Source organism: Manis javanica, chromosome 10 (genome assembly GCF_040802235.1).
Source record: "Manis javanica isolate MJ-LG chromosome 10, MJ_LKY, whole genome shotgun sequence".
Taxonomy (NCBI): domain Eukaryota; kingdom Metazoa; phylum Chordata; class Mammalia; order Pholidota; family Manidae; genus Manis; species Manis javanica.
In genome coordinates, this window is record NC_133165.1 from 103734606 (window position 1) to 103758761 (window position 24156).

The 24156-nt window shown below is 39.4% G+C and overlaps 1 protein-coding gene across 4 annotated transcripts in view; it reads left to right on the forward strand.

Moving 5' to 3' along the window:
• Nucleotides 1–10530, forward strand: part of C10H12orf75 (chromosome 10 C12orf75 homolog) — a 31708-nt gene extending 21178 nt beyond the window's left edge. For 2 of the 4 annotated variants that reach the window (XM_037007105.2, XM_037007108.2), the window contains 4 exons: nucleotides 4854–4889; nucleotides 5696–5775; nucleotides 6548–6582; nucleotides 9649–10530. In XM_037007105.2, the coding sequence (XP_036863000.1) occupies nucleotides 4854–4889; nucleotides 5696–5775; nucleotides 6548–6567 (136 nt within the window). In that variant the 3' untranslated portion in view covers nucleotides 6568–6582; nucleotides 9649–10530. Of the gene's footprint in view, nucleotides 1–4853; nucleotides 4890–5695; nucleotides 5776–6542; nucleotides 6583–9648 lie in introns of those variants that run through there. The other 2 variants (XM_037007106.2, XR_012121552.1) reach the window with 2 other exon arrangements.
• Nucleotides 10531–24156: the final 13626 nt, after the last annotated feature.

Sequence of the window (24156 nt, forward strand, 5' to 3'; positions counted from 1 at the left end):
CACATTTTCCAGTTTTCAGTGCTTCTGCTTGTAGGCGCCTGTGCATTGACTCCTGGACCATGTTTTACAACTGTCATTCAGGAGCAGGTCACTATGGCAGGAGGTATGTCCACCTGCTCCCTTTCTAAGGGGTCAGGATTCTGGGTAGGCTGAGTTTGTAGAGATACTTGCACCAGTTCACTCTGGAGGAGTGTCATCAGGGTGCAGAGCAGTTGGGGCCATTCCCAGCTCATCATTTGCCCTGGGTGATGTGGTCCAGCTTGGCATGATCCAGCCTTCCGGCTCCTCTCTAAGGGAAGACTCGAGACTGGAGGCATCTCGTTCCTTGCCCTTTCTAGTTGGCTTTAGGACTGCTGGTGCATAAGGTGATGACTCCTGGTGCTGAGGACCTGCTGGCAGTCTGTCTGTGGCTGCTGTTCTCACCAAGCCAGGGAGATGTGTGGCTTGTGCTCCGCTCGCCTCCCTGCTTCCCTCACTGCTGTTGGGAACAAATTTTCAACCCATCCCAATCACAGCTTCCGGCCACGCAGTAGGCATTGCCCTCCACGTGAACTGTAGTGAGCAGAAAAGAAAAATAATCAAGTCCTCAGGAAAAAACACAAGTTCCTCCATGGTGGAGGATGCTCTGGCCTGAGCACCATTTCCAGCCGACGTTTGGATCTGTGGAGTTGAAGAAGGTCCACAGACTATTTTCATTACATGGAGAAACTGAGTGGAATCTGCATGTGTGCACAGCAAGGCTGCACAGGCCTACCCGAATGTAAAGTCATTTGCTTTGATTTGAATTTACATAAGCTGTCTTTGGAAACTGTGGTTATTCCCTGCTTGTTAGAAGCTCTCTTTGACACTGGTATTCTAAAAAAAAAAAAAAAAAAAAAAAATAGGCAAATGAATTATTAAGTCTGGTTGAAAACAAAATCTTTCAAAATATACTTTATGAAAAAACCTTCATGAGTCCTTAAAATGGTATACAGTCGGGGCAGCCTAGATATTTGGACAGCCAGGGAATCATTCAAAACTTGAGAATTTCCCTTATAAAGGATCACAATTCTGAAGGCTTGCTGGTTGCTTAGTGGTAAGATAAAAATCTAACACCCATTTTGAACTGCTCTAAGACGATGTCCACTTTTTTTTAATCAACAAGAATGATCTTTCAGAGAAGTTAGTCCTGCACATCGGAAGATGCATCTTAGACCTCCCCCTGCCCCGACTTGAGCAGCTGGTAACCATGAAGCAGTTTTATCAGCTTTTCAGGTCCTTTGGTTTAAATCTCTTGGCCTTCCTTTTACCAGGAATCTTTATTGCTGCTTAATGGACCATTTCTTCTTCTTTTATTTATTTATTTATTTGTTTATTTTGGTATCATTAATGTACAATTACATGAGCAGCATTATGGTTTCTAGACTCCCCCCTTCACCAAGTCCCAACCACATACCCCATTACAGTCACTGTCCATCAGTGTAGTAAGATGTTATAGAGTCACTACTTGTCTTCTCGGTGCCCCCCGCTACATTATGTGTGCTAATCGTAATGCCCCTTATTCCCCTCTCCCTCCCTTCCCCCACCCCCTCCAGTCCCCTTCCCTTTGGCAACTGTTAGTCCATTCTTGGGTTCCGTGAGTCTGCTGCTGTTCCTTCAGTTTTTGCATTTCTTCTTCTAATGCTATAGCCTGTGTGGTGTGGGCAGGGCCACATCACCCCAGCTGGGAGGATGCTGTCCCCTGGGACATGGGCAGGGCAGCATAGGGTCCCCAGGGAGTTAAATACAATGGGTTGGACCTGTTTCTTCACAAGGAAGTTCATTTTAGACCAACCACCATTTTCTGATTGAACCTCATTCTCAACATGGTTGTGCAGATGAATAGGTTCTAATGTAACTGCTAATCAGGACAACTGTTTAGTTGGATGAAAATGAGTTGTGTAGCAATTCGACAAATTTGTTCAAGACTGATTGTTCCTGGAAGCTGTTAGAGGTTTCTTCTAGGACTAAGACTCTTCTACCATCTTGGTTCCCTTTTCTGTTAATGAGATGGTAAATATCGAGGAGCTCCAGCTTGGGAGATGGGGGAGTTTCTCTGTGAGCACAGCTCACAGTTTATGGAGCAGGAACTGGAACCACAGAAATGCAGATTTGGACTCTGCCTCTGTTACCTAGCTGGGCAGCCTTTGGTCGTGCTTCTCAGCTTTTGAGCCTCAGTATTTCATCTTTAGGATGTGGCTACCAGCCATCTTACGGGATTGCAAGGAGGATTAAAGGAAGTATTATCATAGCACTAGCAAAGTGCTTGGTACAGTTTCATAATTATGCAGGTTGTGAGACACGTGATCCTCCGAACTTTTACAAGAGTGGTGTGGAGGCAGCTCCCAGTTAAGGAGAAGCCCCCATGTGGATTTGTCACTGGTGTGTTTGTGACCTTTGCATCTTCCTGTTTGAGAGGTAGAGTGATGGATTAGAATGTGGACCATGGTTTTGATGTCAGATGGATGGGGTTTAAATATTGGTCTTACTTGTTGGTCTTGCATATTATTATTATTATTATTTGGTTTTGTGTATTTTTTAAATAACGTTCTCTCACCCTCTCGCCTCAGGTCTAAACTCTCAGAACTGTTGTGAGGAACAGTACTGTATCCAACATGCAGATTCATTGATGATGCCATTTTTGCCCATTTAGTCTTTAGTCTCCAGTCTTCAGACTGTAGAATAATTGTTTGTGGAAGGAAAGGATGAAGTTGCAATCTCATACATGGGAGCATATATATACAAAGTCAGGTATTATAACTTTCTCGAAGGTGTAAAAGAACAGACATCTAGTAAGTCTTTGTAAGTGGTATTTTTTAAAGGTTTTGTAATACATCTGAAGATTATAATTATTATCCAACAAATATGGCAACTACATTATCATTTCCTGCAAGTAAGATGTATAAGGCTGTTGATGAATTTTATAGTGGAGAGCACAGATTGGATTTTAGGATATTGAACAATTTATAAGAGATAATGGATTTAAAATGATTTGCTCCTGCCTTGCATTTGGAGAAGTTAAAATACATGTTAAAACCTTGAATATATCCTTAAGCAGAATTAGGCAAAAGGGGAAAGAATTTAAATAAACAGATATGTAATTGGGTATGAAAAGAATAGCTGTGGAAGAAAATGAGACATTGTATATGTCCAAGCCTACCAGTTACGTATCACTTAAAAAGCAATTTCTTGGTAACCTTAAACATTAAAGATCTAAGTAAACAGTTCTAACAATGTCAAACTAGTCTGTCACCATCATTTTCCTATAGCTATACTAACAGGTTATGAATCCATTTTAATTAAAATTAGTAAACAACACTTTGTTATACCACTTCAGTAAGTGTAATTGCTTCGTAATACTCTGTCTTTGACACCTTTGAATTAAAAAACGATCCAACTTTAGCAAGAGATAAATGAAGCTAATAATTAACTGACAAATTTAGATTAAGTGCTGTATTTGGATAAATTAGAACTCAAGGTGGATTTTGCCCTCTATTTAGCTGTGTGCATGCCCCATGTTTAGCAGATGTTTTCCAAATCTACACTTCCCTTCTTTAGACTTAGGACTTACTTGCTGTTGCAATGAAGTAAAATCTGATGTACATCTTCACTGGACCTCTGAAAAATGAGAGGGGTTAGAGGTGCCAGCCCTGTGTAAGAGAAAATCTGTGTGTAACTTTTTATTTCCCCAGACTTAATTACTAATAGCCTACTGTTGCCTGGAAGCCTTACCAGTAACAATCGATTAACACATTTTGTGTAGGTATTACATACAGTTTTTGTTACATGCATTGTATATTGTATTCTTACAATAAAATAAGCTAGAGAAAAGAAAATGATTTTTGAAAGTATTGCAAATCCTCCCTAAATTTTCCAGTATATCTGTTGAAAAAAATCCATGTTTATGTGCATCTGTGCAGTTGAAAACTGTGTCGTTTGAGTGTCACCTTTGAAATACAACTTTCAATGAGTGAAATCACAATTAGACAATCCCTAGAATTAGAAGATTCAGTGACACTGTTAAGATGTTTTCATTCTGCTTTCTTCCTGACTGAAGCTCCTTAGAATTACATATTGAGTTCAGCCAGATACATTTGAATCTTGTTTTTTCTTTCAAAAAAGTTAGCTTGTATATGCTAATTTGTGCTTCAAGGAAATCTTCCTGATCTTAGACATATGCCAAGGAATTCCAGTAGAACATGGATTCCTTTTATGCAAGGAAAGACGCTGTGTATTTTGAAGTAGTGATTTCTCCAAAAACTTCCTTTTAAACAGTCCTCCTTCAGTAGATCATATATAAAATGGCTTTTTTTAAAATAAAAGTAAGTAAAATTGATGTTATCTCTTTCTGCACTAAAGAAATCTTTCATACCTAGAGTTGTGCCAGTGAACCAGTGTGAAAAACATACAATCATAGTGTGTTAAACTGGAAGGGGCCTTGCGAGTCATCTGGTCGACCCCCTATTTCATGGATGAGGTAGACGCAGGCACCTTGCCCACAGCCTACCTACCACACAGAGCTGATGGCGCAGCCATGAAAAGAGCCAGGGCTTTCTGACCCTGAATTTATGTGCTTCCTCCAATATCAGCTGCCCCCCATTTTGCATTTTGTTTAGCTGCTGGGCTTTTTGGCATTTGCTAGACTTGCACATTTGGGGAAGTAGAAAACTAGAAATTAAATTTAAGTGTATAAGTGTTGAGGTGGAGATAGAATACTGAACTTGAAGTAAACAAGACTGACATTAACTCAACAACCCCCCCTTTTCCCATAGCCAAAAATGCAGTTTCTGACTCTGTAACCAAATGGCTCATGGCAAATGTTTTTAACCTTTTAGAGCAGAAGAATCGATAACGGAAGATGACAAGAGGAGGTATGTTTGGTATCGAAATTAGCTTTAATTTGAATAATTTTGGCCATACCTCACGGATTTAATTTTACATGGATTAATTTAACTCACTGATTTAAGTTAGCACTGCAGCCCATTAGCAATAATACAGATTCCACTGGGAAAAGCTTTGGCAGGCAGAATATAGGGAGGAGCACATCGTCTGAAGAAGAACTTCCCAGGGTTCATCACCTTCGCTTCTTCCAGGCAGGCTTGGTTTGTCCTGAGCACATGGTCTGTGTTAGTTTCCATGCTGTGGTCTTTGGATGCGCTGTTCTCCCTAACTGGATGGCTTCCCTTTGCCCCCTCCCACTCCTCTTCTGGTTAGCTGCCGTCTAGTCTCATTACTCCTTAGCTCTCTCTCCATTCATTTGATATTTCTATCTCCTGATAAGAAAATGTTTCTGCATGTCCATAGCACCAGATTCCACGTCGGCCACTCAGAATTCTTGATATCTGTTGGCTGATCAACTATAACCTGTCACTCCATTGATATTTATCACTATACTAAATTATAAAAGTCCCAACTTCTGTCACATTGCAAGTAAAATATCTAAAAATTCTAATAACTGAATGCAGCTTTCTTTTTTATATATAGCTTCTTTTTAACATAGAAAAAGCAGTTATATTTCCCAGGGCAATAATATTCTGAATTCTACTTTTGAAAAGTCATGAGTTATTTTAACATTTCTGTCATTGCTTGAAGCACCCCATGCTTCTATCACTTTCTACAAATATATAGTACTATTTAAATTGGCCTGATTTTTCTGTATCTGCCTCTTTTCATTAAGAAACTATGGAGGGGTGTATGTCGGTCTACCATCTGAAGCTGCCAAGATGGTATCCAATCAAACAAAGACTGTACGAAAAAGTAAGTAAAATTCTGTGATCCATACTTTCCCTAAATACATTTTTGTTTTGTAAAAAAAAAATGTATTTTATTTTTGCCTCCCTTACTCAACCTACATATCACTGAGTCGCAGCAAACCTTGTATAAGAACTCTGCTTCTGTTCATTGTAGTCATTTGTTGATGTTACCACCCATGTGATGTGATGAGAGTAATTCCAGGATGTTTCAGATTCCTTGTTAATTTCAGTGATAATCAGTGTAAAAATGGAAAAAATGTTTCAGTAAGTTTATGGAGTTTTTGTAGGACATAAAGGTAAATTCCTGTAATATAAAAATGACTGGCTGATATGCAGTCTCAGTGAGTAGTGGAAAAACGACTGCCTATTGTCTAATTAAATGAAGTGAGGCCCCTTTTTCTGAATTTTATTAGTAACTGTGGGTCTCATGAAGTCCTTTTGATACTAGGCATGATTTCAATCTCAACCTCAAAGACAGCTTCTTGCTTAAGTGAATTTTTAAGTGTGGCTCATGGTAAAGAATTCTGGTGGACCAAGCACCATGGAGTTATCTGATTATAGTTTTAAAAGACTCTTAGTATGTTTAGTTTGCATACAAGGCTGTATTACATTTTTTAACATACTATAGTACTTGTTTCTCATTGCTACTTCTCTGCTTTATGATTTAGACTAGCAAATACACACGTCATTGCTATTCGTAGTTTTGTAGGAAACTAGAATATATGTTCTTTATAATCTGAACATTTAACTTTTCTTAATTTTCTCTTTAAGATTAGAAGAAAATGTCATGCATTGACTTAATAATCAAGAGGTACTGTATATTTTTGTGATTGTATATATTTAGCCTTGATGAATGAATTGTAGATATTATTGCTATGATTTTTTTCTGAAATCTTGTAGTTGAAGATTAAGAGGGGCTCTCATCTTGTGGTTAAATCTATGGAATAGAGGATGTTTTATTGTAAAGAGAGTCTTTAATGACTAGATCAATTTCCTTTGCAGTTACTTTTTTTAAAATTTCATTTTACTTCAAGTGCAACCTGATTTGTTTAATAAGAACAAGCTCAGTGTCCACCTAAAACACCCAGGTTTCACTTGTCATTGCCAAAACTGAGGGGCTTGGACTTTGGAAATGACAGATGGGGAGACACCAGAGCGGCTGGGACTGGGAGTTAGATTATGATCAATATTATGTGTTTGGCAATAGCCAGGGGTTAGTTAATATACAGAGAGGAGATATATCCATACCAAAACTCAAATAGAGATGGGCAGTCATCAGTGTACAGAGATGCAGTTATGTACAGAGTAATACAAAATTATAGGCTGTTTTATAGGTTAGGTTTATAGAACATGTTCAATATAGACAGAAGAAACCATTGTCTAAAAGATGAAGCACTGTGGACCTGGGATATTGGTGAAGAGCTTGGAGTTAGAATTATAATAAGACAAACAAGAACAGGGGAAAACTAGCTTTCATTTGTTAACTACCCTCTGTGTACCAGTCTCTAAAAGATACCGAGCAGCATTCCATAGAGGCAGAGAATCTCAGTTCACCTGTCCAACAACACACGTGATTCTTGGATCCCCACTGTCTTTGAGTCTTTCTGAATGATGTCCATCTGGCCTCTTTTGAACATCCAGTGATCAGGAATGCTCTGTCTTGTGAGATAGCCTCTTTCCTTTTGGGAGTCATGACAACCTTGAATTTGAATTCAGGCTCTTTCACTTACTAGCTGAGCAAATTCCTTCCCTTTTGTAGACTCCATTTTCTAGTATGTAAAATAGAACTAATGCTTAGCTTGCAGGGTTGTTTAGGATTGAATATGAAATAAATGGTAGCTTCTGCTATCTTCATCATTATTATCATCATCATTGTACTATTCTTTTTTTTGTAACCAGAATCCAGCCTTGGGTAAACCCAAAGCAGCACTGATGTAATAATACTGAACCAACTTCTGGCTGTGGGCCAGTACTGGCATTGGTGTGTGGGATGGGGAAGGGTCACAGAAAAGCTTACAGATGGAGACAAATAAGCTTTCTTACTGGGGGATGTGGTCACAGAGGCTGTAACCAGTTTCTTCCTGATATGAAATCTAACTATTTTGAAGACTTTGTATCAAGGCACTAGCATTAGGAAGCTTTACTGACTAGTTCCCATGACTGCATTAGAGTTGCATTTCTCGTAAGGAATTTGCTGGAGATTTTTCTATTTCTAGTATTTTTAATAGAGTTCTAATCCTCTATATAGATTTGTAAGCTCCCTGCCAGTTTTCCATTATGCAGAGGTATTTTTGTTATTTGCAACAAATAGAAAAGAAAATCTAGTAAAAAACAAGCGTATATTACCATTTACCCTTCTGAAAACAGTGTATTTCAAAAAGCCTGTGAGTAGAGTGGAAGAGGCGCTGTGTAAATAGGTGTCAGGAGACTTGGTAGCTCTGTTACTAACGCAGGACCTCAGATGAATCCCTTACCTTCTCTCAGCTTCTCTCAATTTCATTTTTCTCACGGGAGAATTAGACAAGATGATTGCTCAACTTTGTGTGTGGATCTGAAATTCTCTGATAATGGATTTAGCAATATTGCTGATAAACTAGCCCACAACTTTAGACTCATAGCTAGAATATTTTCTGCTTAGGGTTAAAAATATATATCATTTTATTGCTACTATTCTTCTCTACTCAACTTTCTCCATTCTTTAGCTCTGTTTATAAACAATGAATTCAATCCTGGTCTTTCTTTTGCCTCCTTTGAATTCATTACTTGAGAAGTTTTCTAAGTTGAAAGACTGGCCATTTTCCTCAATTGCTCAGCATCTGTTATGGTACTTATCTGTGATATGTCTCAACTCATGGCTTTCTGGGCCTAAATTATTGGGCAGAAACCCTGATAGAAGATTGTCCTTTGCAGAGGAAGACATTTTATGGAAAGGATTGGGAACACTTTTTTTGACCTAACATGTAAAATCTCTCTCGAAATAAAGTCACTGAAGTCACTCAATGACCAGAGTTCCAAGTTGGTTTGGCTACTAATCTATTTTTTAAGTTTTTTAATAACATTGAGCCTGAATTTCCATCCTCTGCTTATTGAGAGCCAGTGAGCCTGTGGGTGCGTAAGGAGTGACGCCATGGGTGTTTTCACATGCCCTCCCGGTGGGGAGCCAGCCCCCTGTTCTCCAGCGAGGAACCTTGCCCTCTCCCTGCAGCAACCCAAGGGATCGCTACAGGCATGCTCTGTGGTTAACTCAGTTCCTCAGAAAGGAATCCAGGAGAAACCACTTCAAAATTGGTTTGGTCAGTTTTTGAAACAAATTGAGGAAGGATCTCAGAATCTCTTGAAATACTTGCCTCCTGGTGCAGATGTGTGGTCTTTTGTACAAGACGAGCCAAGGGTGAGAGTTATGCCCATTTAGATGTGTGGGGCACACCCAGCACAGAGGGGCTTAGGTGGCTCTCAGATGCCATGGATGCACTAGCAGGATCGGGTTTCCCCGGAGAAGCGGGAGTGGTGTGGATTGCTGGACTCCCTCAGGAGGGTCTGACCAAGCAGTGAAGGGATGGGGTTATGGCTCAGCAGCCTGTATCTTGAGTTTGGGTGGTGTTAATGTGCAGCTAGGTTTGGGCATTACAATTCTGTATTTTAATCATACCTTTGTAAGTCCTTCTCCACTGGACTTTGTCTGTTGATGTATCTTCAGTGACCAGTGCTGTGCTGGCCCACATTAAGTCAAATAAATGTCGAATGAATGTTAAATGTGTGTTTTACTGAAAGAAAATCAGTAAATAATTTATAGGCTTAGATCTATTATATATTTTTTTTGTCCAAGTTGTACCTTTTTAAACTTGCTAACTCTTTTCTTTTTCTGTTGCCTTCCCAGCTTGCTGGTTAGAGTTTGGAAGGAATTCCACTCCATGGGACACTGTAATGTGCACAGACATGTTCAAGGAAATGCTAAAGGCCCCCTACTCTGCCTCCCCATCTCCCCACCTCCCACAAAATTCTTAAGTCTGTAGTTAAAACCATGGGTACGTTGTGATACTAGAAAGGAATTGATTAAACAGTACAGCCGCATATGGAACTTTCTGTGGTCGAACTGCAAAAGACAGGCTAACAAGCTGTTGCTGCCCAGCCGGCCTGCTGTGTTCCAGCCACATTTCACGCTGGCCATTCAGCATGGTTCATGAAGATCATGTCTTTTCACTGACACTTTTTTGATAGTTTTTATATAACAAAATCCTTATTCTATTTATACCTTAAGAGATAGTAAGGCACTGTAAATGAATTACGTACAGTAATATATTTGTTAATTTTCACTATTTCTACTTCATATTAATTTTTAGCTGTAAGATTATTAAATTGATTCCTATTGTTACCTCTTTCCCTTTTTACTGTTTGGTTTTCAGCTTTATTTAAATATCAGAGAACTTCCTGGCCAATGTATTACATTGCAGCATTTAAAAACAAACTGCTGAAATTTGCATACCATATGCACATCTTGATTAATTTCCTATTTTCTTTAGGCAAAGACTATTTAACTACAAATACTTCATAGCCATTGGGTCTCCCATTCTACCTTGGTGTGATCACAGGATCTCATGTTAATTCTATAGTATTTTCAAGGACTTGTGACTGACAGTTAGTGGGATATTTTGAAGGTTCTTACTTTGATAATGACCATGTGTATCTACTTACTACTGCAATGTAAATCCCTCAATTTACCAATGTATTTCAATAATTAAAACATTTTTATCCCTCTTTACCTGGATTTCTTACTTTTTAAAAGAACACTTTTAAGAAGCCATACATTGTGATATATAGATACAATATGTCAATACATACAGATAATAATGTATCAATAGATTACCATGAAAAACCAAAGTTTTTCATAAGAAGAAAAGCATATGACAACCATGGGGATATCAAATTGATAAAAAAAAGTATCAAAGGTAAGTGTCAATAAGAAGTGATGACACACATACTCCTGTCCCATATGACATTTATGTGGAACATCAGTTGTTTACCCCAATAGGGGTAACCAGTTAACATTTTGAAAACTTTTAAGTTTGAAATAATTGTAATTTACAGAAGAGTGTAAAGATAGTACAGAGAGCTCCTACATGCCCTTCACCCAGCTTCCCCTAATGTTAACATCTTACATAAACAGAGTACATTTGTCAAAACTAAAAAATTAAGTATTAGCATTAACCCTGTAAACTATAGCCTTTAATTGGATTCCATTAGTTTTTTTCATTAATGTCTTTTTTCTGTTCTAGGATCTAATCTGAGATTCCATTCATTGCATTTGGCCTTCCTGTGTCCTTTTTCTCCTCTTCCTGTCATTTCCTCAGTTTTTCGTGATCTCAATGTCTTTGAAGCCTGCTGGTAGATGTTTTGTAGTATTTGCCTCTGTTTGGATTTGTCTCATGTTTTCTTATGATTAAACTGGTGTCACAGACTTCTGGAAGGAATACCACAGAGGTGACTTGCCCCCACATGACATCATATTGCAGTATGTCATGGTCTTAACGTGACTTCTCATTGGTGATATTGACCGTGACCACTTGGCTGGGGTGGGTGAGGGGGTCTGTTAGGTCTCTCCACTATAAGGTTTCTAGTTCTGTTTCTCCAATGTCTGTTCCATATAACAGAGTCACTAAGTTCAGACCATTCTCAAAGGAAATGAGAATTAAGCTCCACCTTCTGGAGGAAAGAGTATCAAGGAATTTTTTGGACATTTGTTAAAAAAGCACTACAGTCATCAATAAGCATTTTGAAGGGATTCTTGGAAACTCCACACATGTCCTCGTTTCTCCTTGAATGTTTACCCACTAATTTGAGCATTCACCCTTGGCTGTTGCGTGCAGCACTATTATTGTGGTGTTCCAGTGACAATTTCCTACTTCTCTCGCTCCTGCATGTGTATCACTTGGAATTCTCTAAGGAAAATTTGTTCCTTCTCTCCCATTTACTTACTTACTCAATCAGTTATTTATATCAGTATTGACTCTGGATATTTATTTTGTTCTTCAGATGGTAATCTAATACAGTCATTATTTTATTCATATTGTTTGAGCTTTGACCATTGGTAGTTTTTAAGTTGGCTCTTGACATGCCCCATCCTTTATTTCCCTTAAGTTGATCTTTAATAGCAAACAGACCTGTAAAATCAAAACCCAATTCAACAAGTTAAAAAACATCCTTAAAGCTTCATCAGACTTCATTATGAGTAGTGTTTTCCATATTATGACGAGTCTTAACACTTTCCTTCAATTAGACACTATTTAAATTTAGAACCTTGTGGTTCTAACATGTTAATAATACTTCCTTTGTTTCAAGGCTAATAACTATAGTCTTTATTAAGTAATGCAAGAATCTTAAGTGAAAGACTTAGAAAAATATTAATGTAAAGATCTTTTGGAAGAAAAAGAAAGATTGGTGGAGCCTTAAAAATGCCTGATATATGAGAGAATATTTTCAAACAATATATTCTGGTTCTTTGAAAGATTATTATTAAAAAAGCCTAAGAGGGAAAGATGAGTTTCACAGAATTTTGATAAAATTGATTTTTCAGAAAAGGATTTCTTAAGAAACTTTATAAGCTAGGTGACATTTATTCCAAGACATAATTTAGAAAGACTGCTTAAGGTTAGTTTTGGCTATTGTTTGAATCTGGTAGGTAAAAATCTGTTTTTTGGCAAGTCCAATTTCTCAGGTTTTATCAGAGAATGGCTGGCCTGACAAACTGAGTTCTCAAAAATGATCTGGAGGTGGCTTTGGGCAGAGAGGTGGGATGATAGAAGGCACTGACTCGGTCCAGTGGGGAGGTTGGCCCTCTGGGTTTTTGAATGGGTAAGAACGCGAAGAAGAGAAAACAGGTTCTGTTTTGCAAAGGGAGCTTTGTATTAGTCATACTACATCCATGCCCAGGGATGTGAAGAATTTCAGGAGCAGAAAAGTGATGTAAGGAACTCATTTCCAGGAGGATAGTTTACATTTTACCTGCTTATTGTTCCTTACTGCACGTGGTACATCAAGTAGTACAAAACGATGTGCTTCTCCACGGATTGTGTTCTCATACCCAGTTCCAGTTTTCGGGTGTTTGCCAGCCACGACCACTTGAGTTCTTGCTGTGCCCCAGGTGGGCACTGGTAACTATGGGTACGACTGAGAAACCGAAACCCCTCATTCAGACTCTGTTACGAATAGTGGACATACGCTGGGCAGCAGCCTGTAGTGGACATGTAGAGCGTGCCCCAGGTGGGCATGGTTACTTTGGGAGCACAGAGCATGGCACTTAAGTCAGACTGTTGGTTAGGACAGACTCTCCAGAGGGCAGTCCCCTGAGACCACCAGGGAGCGTGTGAGGCATGAGGTGGGATAAGAAAGAAGCTTCAGGCAGAGAACTGCAGGTGCAGAGGCTCAGCGCTGAAGGCCCTTGGTGAATCCTGGGAACTGCTGGTGCATCCTGGCTGGCTGGGAGGTGGTGGTGTTGGCAGGGGGAGAGTGGGGCAAGATGAGCTTGTGCGGAGCTTCAGGGCCATGCTGGGACTTCTGAAGTCTGTGGGAAGCCCCTGGAGAGTGAAGCAGCTATGTGCTTACCTGTTGGGTCCCTCCATTTGCCCATCATCTGGAGCCATCAGAAGGATTGCTCTTCCCATTTTGTGCGTCACTCTGCAGGAGGCAAGGCTAATGCATGCAGTTCTGTTATGTGAATGTGAGGCTTCCCCATTTACTCTATGATACAAAATAGTTGGAATTTCCAGACATAGTGCAATTGTGGAAGGGTCTGACAGACAACCAAGGGCTCCAGCACAGTTGACCGATAAAGTTCATCTCCTCCATGAGACCAGACCTTTAAGATTGGGAGAAGTGGCTGTTTTATCTGGTGCACAGAAATGAAGAGACAGTCAAGTGGAATGAAAAAACAGAACTATGTTCCAAACAAAGCATTCCATTAAAATATCAGGAACATTCCATTTGGACAAGGCCATGCCTTTCCCAGCACCAGATATAACCAGGTGCTTAGTAATTAGAGTTTTGATAATGCTGAGACCATCCTATTGATTCACATATTTCTCCACAAAACCATTCCATTAAATAATGACAAATTTTTTTTCCAGTGGAGTTTATAACCCTTAGATAATTCAGCACTATTTTGCTGTTCCTCTAAGTATTTAAAATTCTGCAATCTCCTTAGAAGGCAGGTGCCCTGTATATTCTTTTCCATTCTTCTTGGAATTGGGTCCCCGGGCTGACATTAGGTTGGTATGAAGGTGAAATAATTTGTGACTCTCTCCCAGACAGGAATAGATTTCTAGGGCAACTGTGGTGTCTTCTCTAGAGTCGTAGAATCTTTGGGACAATTTTTAAGGACTTTGGCAAATCATTTGGCTCTTCTGCACCTTGGAAATTTTCAGTGAATAGGACAAAATCTGTTTTAATTCTCTTCCAATGTTGTTAGCAGAATTCATTCATTCACTGTTTCATTCATCCAATAATTATTTCCTGAGTGTCGAGTCTCTGCCCGTCATTCTTTTAGGCATTAGAGATACAGCGGTCAACAGATCACAAAAAAGCCCTTGACATCCTAGGGCTTATGTTTACAGAGAAGGGACACACTAAATGAATAAATATAAATGAATATTTTCTGATATAGAATATCTGATAAAGAATATCTATAAGGAAAACTGAATCAGAGAAGAGAGAATGGAGAGCTGGTTGGGAAGGTGAGTATTGCAATTTTAATCTTAAACAAGATGAGCAGGGAAAAATAACTCACTGAAAATAAAACATTTAAAGTCAAAAGACCTGAAGGAGAAGTAGCTACCCATGTAGGTATCTTGACGAAGAACACTTTAAGGCAAAGAAACTAGTTAAAATAGCCCATGCAGGAGTGTGTGTGGCATATCTGAGAAGGAACAAAGAATTCAGTGTGGCTGGGCAAAGATGGCAAATGGCAGAGTAAGGAGGCTAGAGGGCTGCTGGGGAGGAGATTTTGGGGGAATATTAGGCCTATTGTTGATCTCTGGCTGTTTAATTAGTTTATATATTTTAAAAATAAAAATTGTGTATATTTAAGGTATGCAACAGGATGATTTGACATACATATACATAATGAAGTGATGGCTATAGTCAAGTTAATTAACATTATCTCACAGTTACTTTTCTTGTGTGATGAGATCACTTGAAATCTACTCAGCATATTCCAGAATTCAATACAGTATTATTAACTACAGTCATCATGCATCCTAGATGCCCAGACTTATCCTAGACAATTGCAACTTTGTGTGTTTTGGCCAATCCCCATTCCCCCTGCCTCCGTGCCCCCAGTAGCACTGTTCTACTCTCTGCTTCTTCAAGTTTGATTTTTATTCTTAGGTTCCACATATATGTGAGACCATACAGTGTTTTATCTCTGTCTTCAAGGGTCATCCATGTTGGTGCAAATGGCAGGATTTCCTCCTTTTTCATGGCTGAATAATATGTTATATATATATATAGCATAGTATATAATATATCTATAATGGAATATTATATATGCCATATATGTTATTATATATATCTTTCATTATGCATACATCTGTGATGACACTTAGGTTAATCTGTTTCTGTATCTTGGCTACTGTAAATAATGCTGCAGTGAACATAGGTTCAGATATCTCTTTGACATACTGATTCCATTTCCTTTGGGATTTATACCCAGAAGTGGGATTGCTGCATCTTATGGTAGTTCTGTTTTTAATTTTTTGAGAAATCTCCATACTGTTGCCCATAATTGGCTATACTAATTTATATTACCATCAACAGTGTACAAGGGTTCCCTTTTCTTTACATCCTTGCCAACATTGGTTACCTTTTTTCTTTTTGATACTAGCCATTCTAGCAGGTGCAAGGTGATAACTCATTGTGGTTAATTGATATCTCATGTGTATGGTGAGAATGGAAGCGGGGCCTTCAGTTGAGGGGTGGTTGGAATAATCTAGGAGAGAGATGATTAATTTATTTTTATTTTTATTTTTATTTTTTTTGTTACCATTAATCTACAATTACATGAAGAACATTATGTTTACTAGGGTCCCCCCTTCACCAAGTCCCCCCCACATACCCCTTCACAGTCACTGTCCATCTGCGTAGTAAGATGCTGTAAAATCACTACTTGTTTTCTCTGTGTTGCACAGCCCTCCCCATGCCCTCCATGCACTATACATGCTAATCGTAATGCCCTCTTTCTTTTTCCCCACCCTTATCCCTCCCGTCCCACCTATCCTCCCCAGTCCCTTTCCCTTTGGTAACTGTTAGTCCATTCTTGGGTTCTGTGGTTCTGCTGCTGTTTTGTTCCTTCAGTTTTCCTCTGGTCTTAAACTCCACATATGAGTGAAATCATTTGGTATTTGTCTTTCTCCGCCTGGCTTATTTCACTGAGCATAATACCCTCTAGCTCCATCCATGTTGTTGTAAATGGTAGGATCTGTTTTTCTCTTATGGCTGAGTAATATTCCATTGTGTATATGTACCACATCTTCTTTATCCATTCATCTACTGATGGACACTTAGGTTGCTTCCATTTCTTGGCTATTGTAAATTGTGCTGCAATAAACATAGGGGTGCATCTGTCTTTTTCAAACTTGGATGCTGCATTCTTAGGGTAAATTCCTAGAAGTGAAATTCCTGGGTCAAATGGTATGTCTATTTTGTGCATTCTGAGGAACCTCCATACTGCTTTCCACAATGGTTGAACTAATTTACATTCCCACCAGCAGTGTAGGAGGGTTCCCCTTTCTCCACAACCTCGTCAACATTTGTTATTGTTTGTCTTTTGGATGGTAGTCATCCTTACTGGTGTGAGGTGATACCTCATTGTGGTTTTAATTCGCGTTTCTCTGATAGCTAGCGATGTGGAGCATCTTTTCATGTGTCTGTTGGCCATCTGAATTTCTTCTTTGGAGAACTGTCTATTCAGCTCCTCTGCCCATTTTTTAATTGGATTATTTGCTTTTTGTTTGTTGAGGTGTGTGAGCTCTTTATATATTTTGGATGTCAACCCTTTATCAGATCTGTCATTTACAAATATATTCTCCCATACTGTAGGGTACCTTTTTGTTCTATTGATGGTGTCCTTTGTTGTAGAGAAGCTTTTCAGCTTGATGTAGTCCCACTTGTTCATTTTTGCTTTTGTTTTCCTTGCCTGGAGAGATATGTTCATGAAGAATTCACTCAAGTTTATGTCCAAGAGGTTTTGCCTATGTTTTTTTCTAAGCATTTTATGTTTCATGACTTACATTCAGGTCTTTGATCCATTTCGAATTTACTTTTGTGTATGGGGTTAGACAGTGATCCAGTTTCATTCTCTTACATGTAGCTGTCCAGTTTTGCCAGCACCAGCTGTTGAAGAGACTGTCATTTCCCCATTGTATGTCCATGGCTCCTTTATCGTATATTAATTGACCATATATGTGGGTTAATGTCTGGAGTCTCTAATCTGTTCCACTGGTCTGTGGCTCTGTTCTTGTGCCAGTACCAAATTGTCTTGATTACTATGGCTTTGTAGTAGAGCTTGAAGTTGGGGAGTGAGATCCCCCCCACTTTATTCTTCTTTCTCAGAATTGCTTTGGCTATTCAGGGTCTTTGGTGTTTCCATATGAATTTTTGAACTATTTGTTCCAGTTTGTTGAAGAATGTTGTTGGTAATTTGATAGGGATTGCATCAAATCTGTATATTCCTTTGGGCAGAATGGCCATTTTGATGATATTAATTCTTCCTAGCCAGGAACATGGGATGAGTTTCCATTTGTTAGTGACCTCTTCAATTTCTCTTAAGAGTGCCTTATAGTTTTCAGGGTATAGGTCTTTCACTTCCTTGGTTAGGTTTATTCCTAGGTATTCTAATCTTTTTCATGCAATTGTAAATGAAATTGTTTTCCTGATTTCTCTTTCTATTGATTCATTGTTAGTGTATAGGAAAGCCACAGATTTCTGTGTGTTAATTTTGTATCCTGCAACTTTACTGTATTCCGATATCAGTTCTAGTAGTTTTGGAGTGGAGTCTTTAGGGTTTTTATGTACAATATCATGTCATCTGCAAATAGTGACAGTTTAACTTCTTCTTTACCAATCTGGATTCCTTGTATTTCTTTGTTTTGTCTGATTGCCATGGCTAGGAACTCCAGTACTATGTTGAATAACAGTGGGAAGAGTGGGCATCCCTGTCTGGTTCCCGATCTCAGAGGAAAAGATTTCAGCTTCTCACTGTTCAGTATGATGTTAGCTGTGGGTTTATCATATATGGCCTTTATTATGTTGAGGTACTTGCCCTCTATACCCATTTTGCTGAGAGTTTTTATCATGAATGGATGTTGAATTTTGTCAAACGCTTTTTCAGTATCTATGGAGATGATCATGTGGTTTTTTGTCCTTCTTTTTGTTGATGTGGTGGATGATGTTGATGGATTTTCGAATGTTGTACCATCCTTGCATCCCTGGGATGAATACCACTTGGTCGTGGTGTATGATCCTTTTGATATATTTTTGAGTTCTGTTTGCTAATATTTTGTTGAGTATTTTTGCAGCTACATTCATCAGGGATGTTGGTCTGTAATATTCTTTTTTGGTGGGGTCTTTGCCTGGTTTTGGTATTAGGGTGATGTTGGCTTCATAGAATGAGTTTGGGAGTATTCCCTCCTCTTCTATTTTTTGGAAAACTTTAAGGAGAATGGATATTATGTTTTCTCTGTATGTCTGATAAAATTCTGAGGTAAATCCATCTGGCCCAGGGGTTTTGTTCTTGGGTAGTTTTTTAATTACCGCTTCAATTTCTTTGCTCCTAATTGGTTTGTTTAAATTTTGTGTTTCTTCCTTGGTCAGTCTTGGAAGGTTGTATTTTTCTAGGAAGTTGTCCATTTCTTCTAGGTTTTCCAGCTTGTTAGCATATAGGTTTTCATAGTAGACTCTAATAATTCTTTGTATTTCTGTGGAGTCTGTCGTGATTTTTCCTTTCTCATTTCTGATTCTGTTGATGTGTGTTGATTATCTTTTTCTCTTGATAAGTTTGGCTAGAGGCTTATCTGTTTTGTTTATCTTCTGAAAGAACCAGCTCTTGGTTTCACTGATTTTTTCTGTTGTTTTATTCTTCTCAATTTTATTTATTTCTTCTCTGATCTTTATTATGTCCCTCCTTCTGCTGACTTTAGGCCTCATTTGTTCTTCTTTTCCCAATTTCGATAGTTGTGATGTTAGACTATTCATTTGGGATTGCTCTTTCTTCTTTAAGTATTTCTGGATTGCTATATACTTTCCTTTTAAGACTGCTTTTGCTGCATCCCACAGAAGTTGGTGCTTTGTGTTGTTGTTGTCATTTGTTTCTATATATTCCTTGATCTCTATTTTGATTTGTTCATTGATCCATTGATTATTTAGTAGCATGTTGTTAAGCCTCCATGTGTTTGTGAGCCTTTTTTTTTTCTTTGTAGAATTTATTTCTACTTTTATACCTTTGTGGTCTGAAAAGTTGGTTGGTAGAATTTCAATCTTTTGGAATTTACTGAGGCTCTTTTTGTGGCCTAGTATGTGGTCTATTCTGGAGAATGTTCCATGTGCACTTGAGAAGAATGTGTATCCTGTTGCTTTTGGATGTAGAGTTCTATAGATGTCTATTAGGTCCATCTGTTCTAGTGTGTTGTTCAGTGCCTCTGTGTCCTTAGTTATTTTCTGTCTGGTGGATCTGTCCTTTGGGGTGAGTGGTGTGTTGAAGTCTCCCAGAACGAATGCATTGCAGTCTATTTCCTCCTTTAGTTCTGTTAACATTTGTTTCACATATGCTGGTGCTCTTGTGTTGGGTGCATATATATTTATAATGGTTATATCCTCTTGTGGGACTGAGCCCTTTATCATTATGTAATGTCCTTCTTTATCTCTTGTTACTTTCTTTGTTTTGTAGTCTATTTTGTCTGATACTAGTACTGCAACACCTGCTTTTTTCTCCCTGTTGTTTGCATGAAATATCTTTTTCCATGCCTTGACTTTTAATCTGTGCATGTCTGGTTTTGAGGTGAGTCGCTTGTAAGCAGCATATGGATGGGTTTTGCTTTTTTATCCATTCTGTTACTGTGTCTTTTGATTGGTGCATTCAGTCCATTTACATTTAGGGTGATTATTGAAAGATATGTACTTATTGCCATTGCAGGCTTTAGATTCGTGGTTACCAGAGGTTAAAGGTTAGCTTCTTTAGTATCTTACTGTCTAACTTAACTCGGTTTACGTGCTGTTATGAACACTGTCTAGTGATTCTTTATTTCTCTCCCTTCTTATTCCTCCTCCTCCATTCTTTATATGTTGGTTGTTTTATTCTGTGCTCTTTTGTGTTTCCTTTAACTGCTTTTGTGCATAGTTGATTTTATTTTTTACCTTTAGTTTGTATTTGGTTGTTCTGCTTTCTTTGCTGTGATATTATTTTCTCTGGTGACATCTATTTAGTCTTAGTGCTCCCATCTAGAGCAGTCCCTCTAAAATACCCTGTAGAGGTGGTTTGTGGGAGGCAAATTCCCCCAACTTTTGCTTGTCTGGGAATTGTTTAATCCCTCCTTCATATTTAAATGATAATCATGCTGGATACACACAGTATTCTTGGTTCAAGGCCCTTCTGTTTCATTGCATTAAATATATCTTGCCATTTTCTTCTGGCCTGTAAGGTTTCTTTTGAGAAGTCTGATGATAGCTTGATGGGTTTTCCTTTGTAGGTGACCTTTTCCCTCTCTTTAGCTGCCTTTAAAACTCTGTCCTTGTCCTTGATCTTTGCCATCTTTATTATTATGTGTCTTGGTGTTGTCCTCCTTGGGTCCCTTCTGTTGGGAGTTCTGTGTACTTCTGTGGTCTTATCGATTATTTCCTCCTCCAGTTTGGAGAAGTTTTCAGCAATTATTTCTTCAAAGACACTTTCTATCCCTTTTTCTCTCTCTTCTTCTTCTGGTACCCCTATAATGTGGATATTGTTCCTTTTGGATTAGTCACACAGTTCTCTTAATATTATTTCATTCCTTGAGATCCTTTTATCTCTGCGTCAGCTTGTATGTTCTGTTCTCTGGTTTCTATTCTATCAACGGCCTCTTGCATCTCATCCATTCTGCTTATAAATCCTTCCAGAGATTGTTTCAGTTCTGTAACCTCCCTCCGGACGTCATCCCTTAGCTCTTGCATATTTCTCTGCAGCTCTGTAAGCATGGTTATGACCTTTATTTTGAATTCTTTTTCAGGGAGATTGGTTAGGTCTATCTCCCCAGATTCCTTCTCAGGGGATACTGTCTGGGTTAATCTGGTCTGTATCAAATTTTTCTGCCTTTTCATGGTGATAGAGGTAGTTGCGGGAAGACGGCGTGTGTGTTGGCTGGGAGAATGTCCTTTCTTGCTTGTTTGTGGCCTTCCTCTCCTGGGAGAACAGCAACCTCTAGCGGCTTGTGCTGGGCAGCTGCACGCAGACAGGACCTCTGATTCTTGCCCGGCCATTGTGGCGTTAAGCTCCTTGGTTGCTGTGGGTGTGGCCAGCCTCAGTCTGCTGCTCCAATATGGCAGAGCCCTGTTGGAGGGGAGACAGGCGGGAGGCTGTTTTTCTCCGTGAGGGCCCTCCGAGCTGTGCTGCCACCCAGGGGATTAAGGCGCCTGGATCTCCCTGGGATTTCCAGCTGCTAGGCTAAGTGTCCCAGGACACTTCTGTCCAGCTGTGGGGTCCCTGTCCCTTTAAGACTTTCAAAAAGCACTTGCTTTTCTTTGTTCCAGGGATGCCAGCTGCAGGGACCCGCTCACAGGTCTTACTGTCCTGCTTCCCTAGTTTCCAGCACACCACGGCCTGTGTGTCTGCTCTCTGGTGTGGATGGCTAGGGTTGGGTGTTTAGTAGTCCTGGGCTCCCTCTCCCTCCCAGCTCCGACTCCTCTCCTACAGCTGGGAGCTGGGGTGAGGGGCGCTCGGGTCCCGCTGGGACATGGCTTGTATCTTACCCCCTTCGCGAGGCACTGGGTTCTCGCAGGTGTGGATGTAGTCTGGCTGTTGTTCTGTGTCTTCTGGTCTCTCTTTTAGGAACAGTTATATTTGTTGTATTTTCAAAAATATATATGGTTTTGGGAGGAGATTTCCGCTGCTCTACTCACGCTGCCATCTTGGCTCCACCCCCTGAGATGATTAATTTAGTTGGAAAATTTTTTGGACATTCACAGGCCTTAAATATAATTTCCCTTGGGGTTTTCTGACACCTTTGACACATCTCACTGGTGGATGCACAAAATACATTAGTATAAAGTGCAGATGCTCACAGACACAGCGCAAAGCTGTGGTGGCCTGATGCTGCATGTAGGTCCCGGGGAAGGAGTGTGGTGGGGTCGCTCGCTGCTTGGGGTGAGTGCTGCCTCCACCATGCATCCCTGCACAACAAGTGCTGAATGCTGTTTTTGCTTTTTGCCCTTCTCCATAAAAGCAAAAATCTGAATTTCTTTCAGATAGTGAAAACAGGTACTAGTATAGGTCTTTTGTAAAAGTGAAGTTGTGTAACATGAACTTTCAAAAAGGAGAGATACCAGTATAAATGTAATAACATGACTATAAATGAGACAATATGGAAATACTGCTTTTCTGTGTGTGATGAAATACATATTCTGTGTACACATCCTAAAAATGTTTATGAGACTTTTATAACCAGAAATACATAAATTTCTTAAAAAGAAAAATATTTTCCCACCTGCCTTGGGTGTTTAAAATTCTTACCTGGCAGGGAGGGAATGACTGTCTTTCCTCCTTCCCCTCCAGCTCATCCCACAGGCTTTCTGGGTATCCTTGTATCGTTCCCCAGAAGCACAAAGACCTTTCATGTTCTGGAACCTTTGGCCACAGTATTTCTTCTTGGAATATTTCCTAATTTCCTTCCATGTGCCTTGCAAGCTCTTTTTCATCTTGAAGTTGAATCCCAGTGTCATCTCCAGGCAGAATCGGTCACTCTCTCTCCTACGTGCTTGTACCACTTAGCATCTGAGTTTTGACACTGTGCTGATCACACTGTTCTCCAAATTGAGTTTCATCCAGTGGCCCCAAATTTATACTGAACCTGTCTACTTTCTCTGTGTTGTCAGTTCCCTATTCTAAGTCGGCACCATCTTGCACCTGGACTGTTGCTATAATCTCCTCCCACAGAGTAAGGGTGAGGGGGAATGGTACAGTGGTGTGGTGGGTCTGTCACCTTGTGTCCAGTACATGTCATGCCTGGCACACTCTGACGCCCAGGACCGGCATAGTGATGTGTTTATGGGTGTGCGTAACAACACTGTGTTGAGTGTTGATGGAAAGAAGTATTTTCATTGTTTTGACAGTTTACCAGACAGTTTTGTGTATGTTATTTTTAATCTTTGCAGCAATCTTCTACCGTTTAGGAAAGTAGTTTGAATCAGTTTCTTCCTTAACAGTCTTAAGAAAATTTGCAATAAAAGTGTTCAATGTCTTAAAATTCCACGGGCTACCTTCATGCCTAGGTAATGTGTGCATCTACTGCCCTCTGGCGGACTCAACTTCCAATAGCAGCTTTATTTTTTATTACTGATTAGAATAATCCTTATCTTACTTCTCTTAATAGATTATGGGTTCCAGGATTCAGCAATTTCTTCATAATAGCAGGGAGCTTGTTCCCTGGTTTTTCTCCTTACTACCTGCATGTCTTGGGCAATTTACTTAGCTTCTCTGTATTTCAGTTTTCTATTCTGTAAAATGGAGACAGTACCAGTTATTAAACACACTAATATGTATTGAGTGCTTACCACATGTCCCACATTAACTCATTGAATTTCTGCAATATATTATTTTACAACCAAGAAAGCCAAGGGCCCAGAGAGAAAAATAGTTCCTACTTCTCAGAGAAGTGTGAGAATCAAATGAATTAATCCATGTGAAGTGATAGAGGAGAGCCTGTTGGAAGCAGTGCTTAGTAACAGCACCATTATCATTAGTATCACAAGACTGGGTCTATGACAGCATTGCTGTGGACCACATGAATCCTTATTTACATTTGGGTTACCCTCATTTGTGACACACACCAGTCACTTGTGTAATGAAGCATACATTGTATCGATTAGTAAGCTATGTTTATATATATATATTTCTAGAGATTTTCCTTAAGTCAGAAAACAACTCCTCACTTCTCCAGGTGCTGATGTGAGGACAGCCTATTTCACTCTTGACTATACTGGGGAAATACTGGCAGAGAGGAAGAAAGGGTAAAAGCGGATATTTGGTATTTATATTAGTTTTCAACTGGAGGCATATTAGTTTTCAATCGGGATCCCCATATATTTTCCCAGGTCTGAATATGGGGTGTGGGGAAGAGAAAATAGGATGGTGTCCAAAGCTATTCATGTAGCG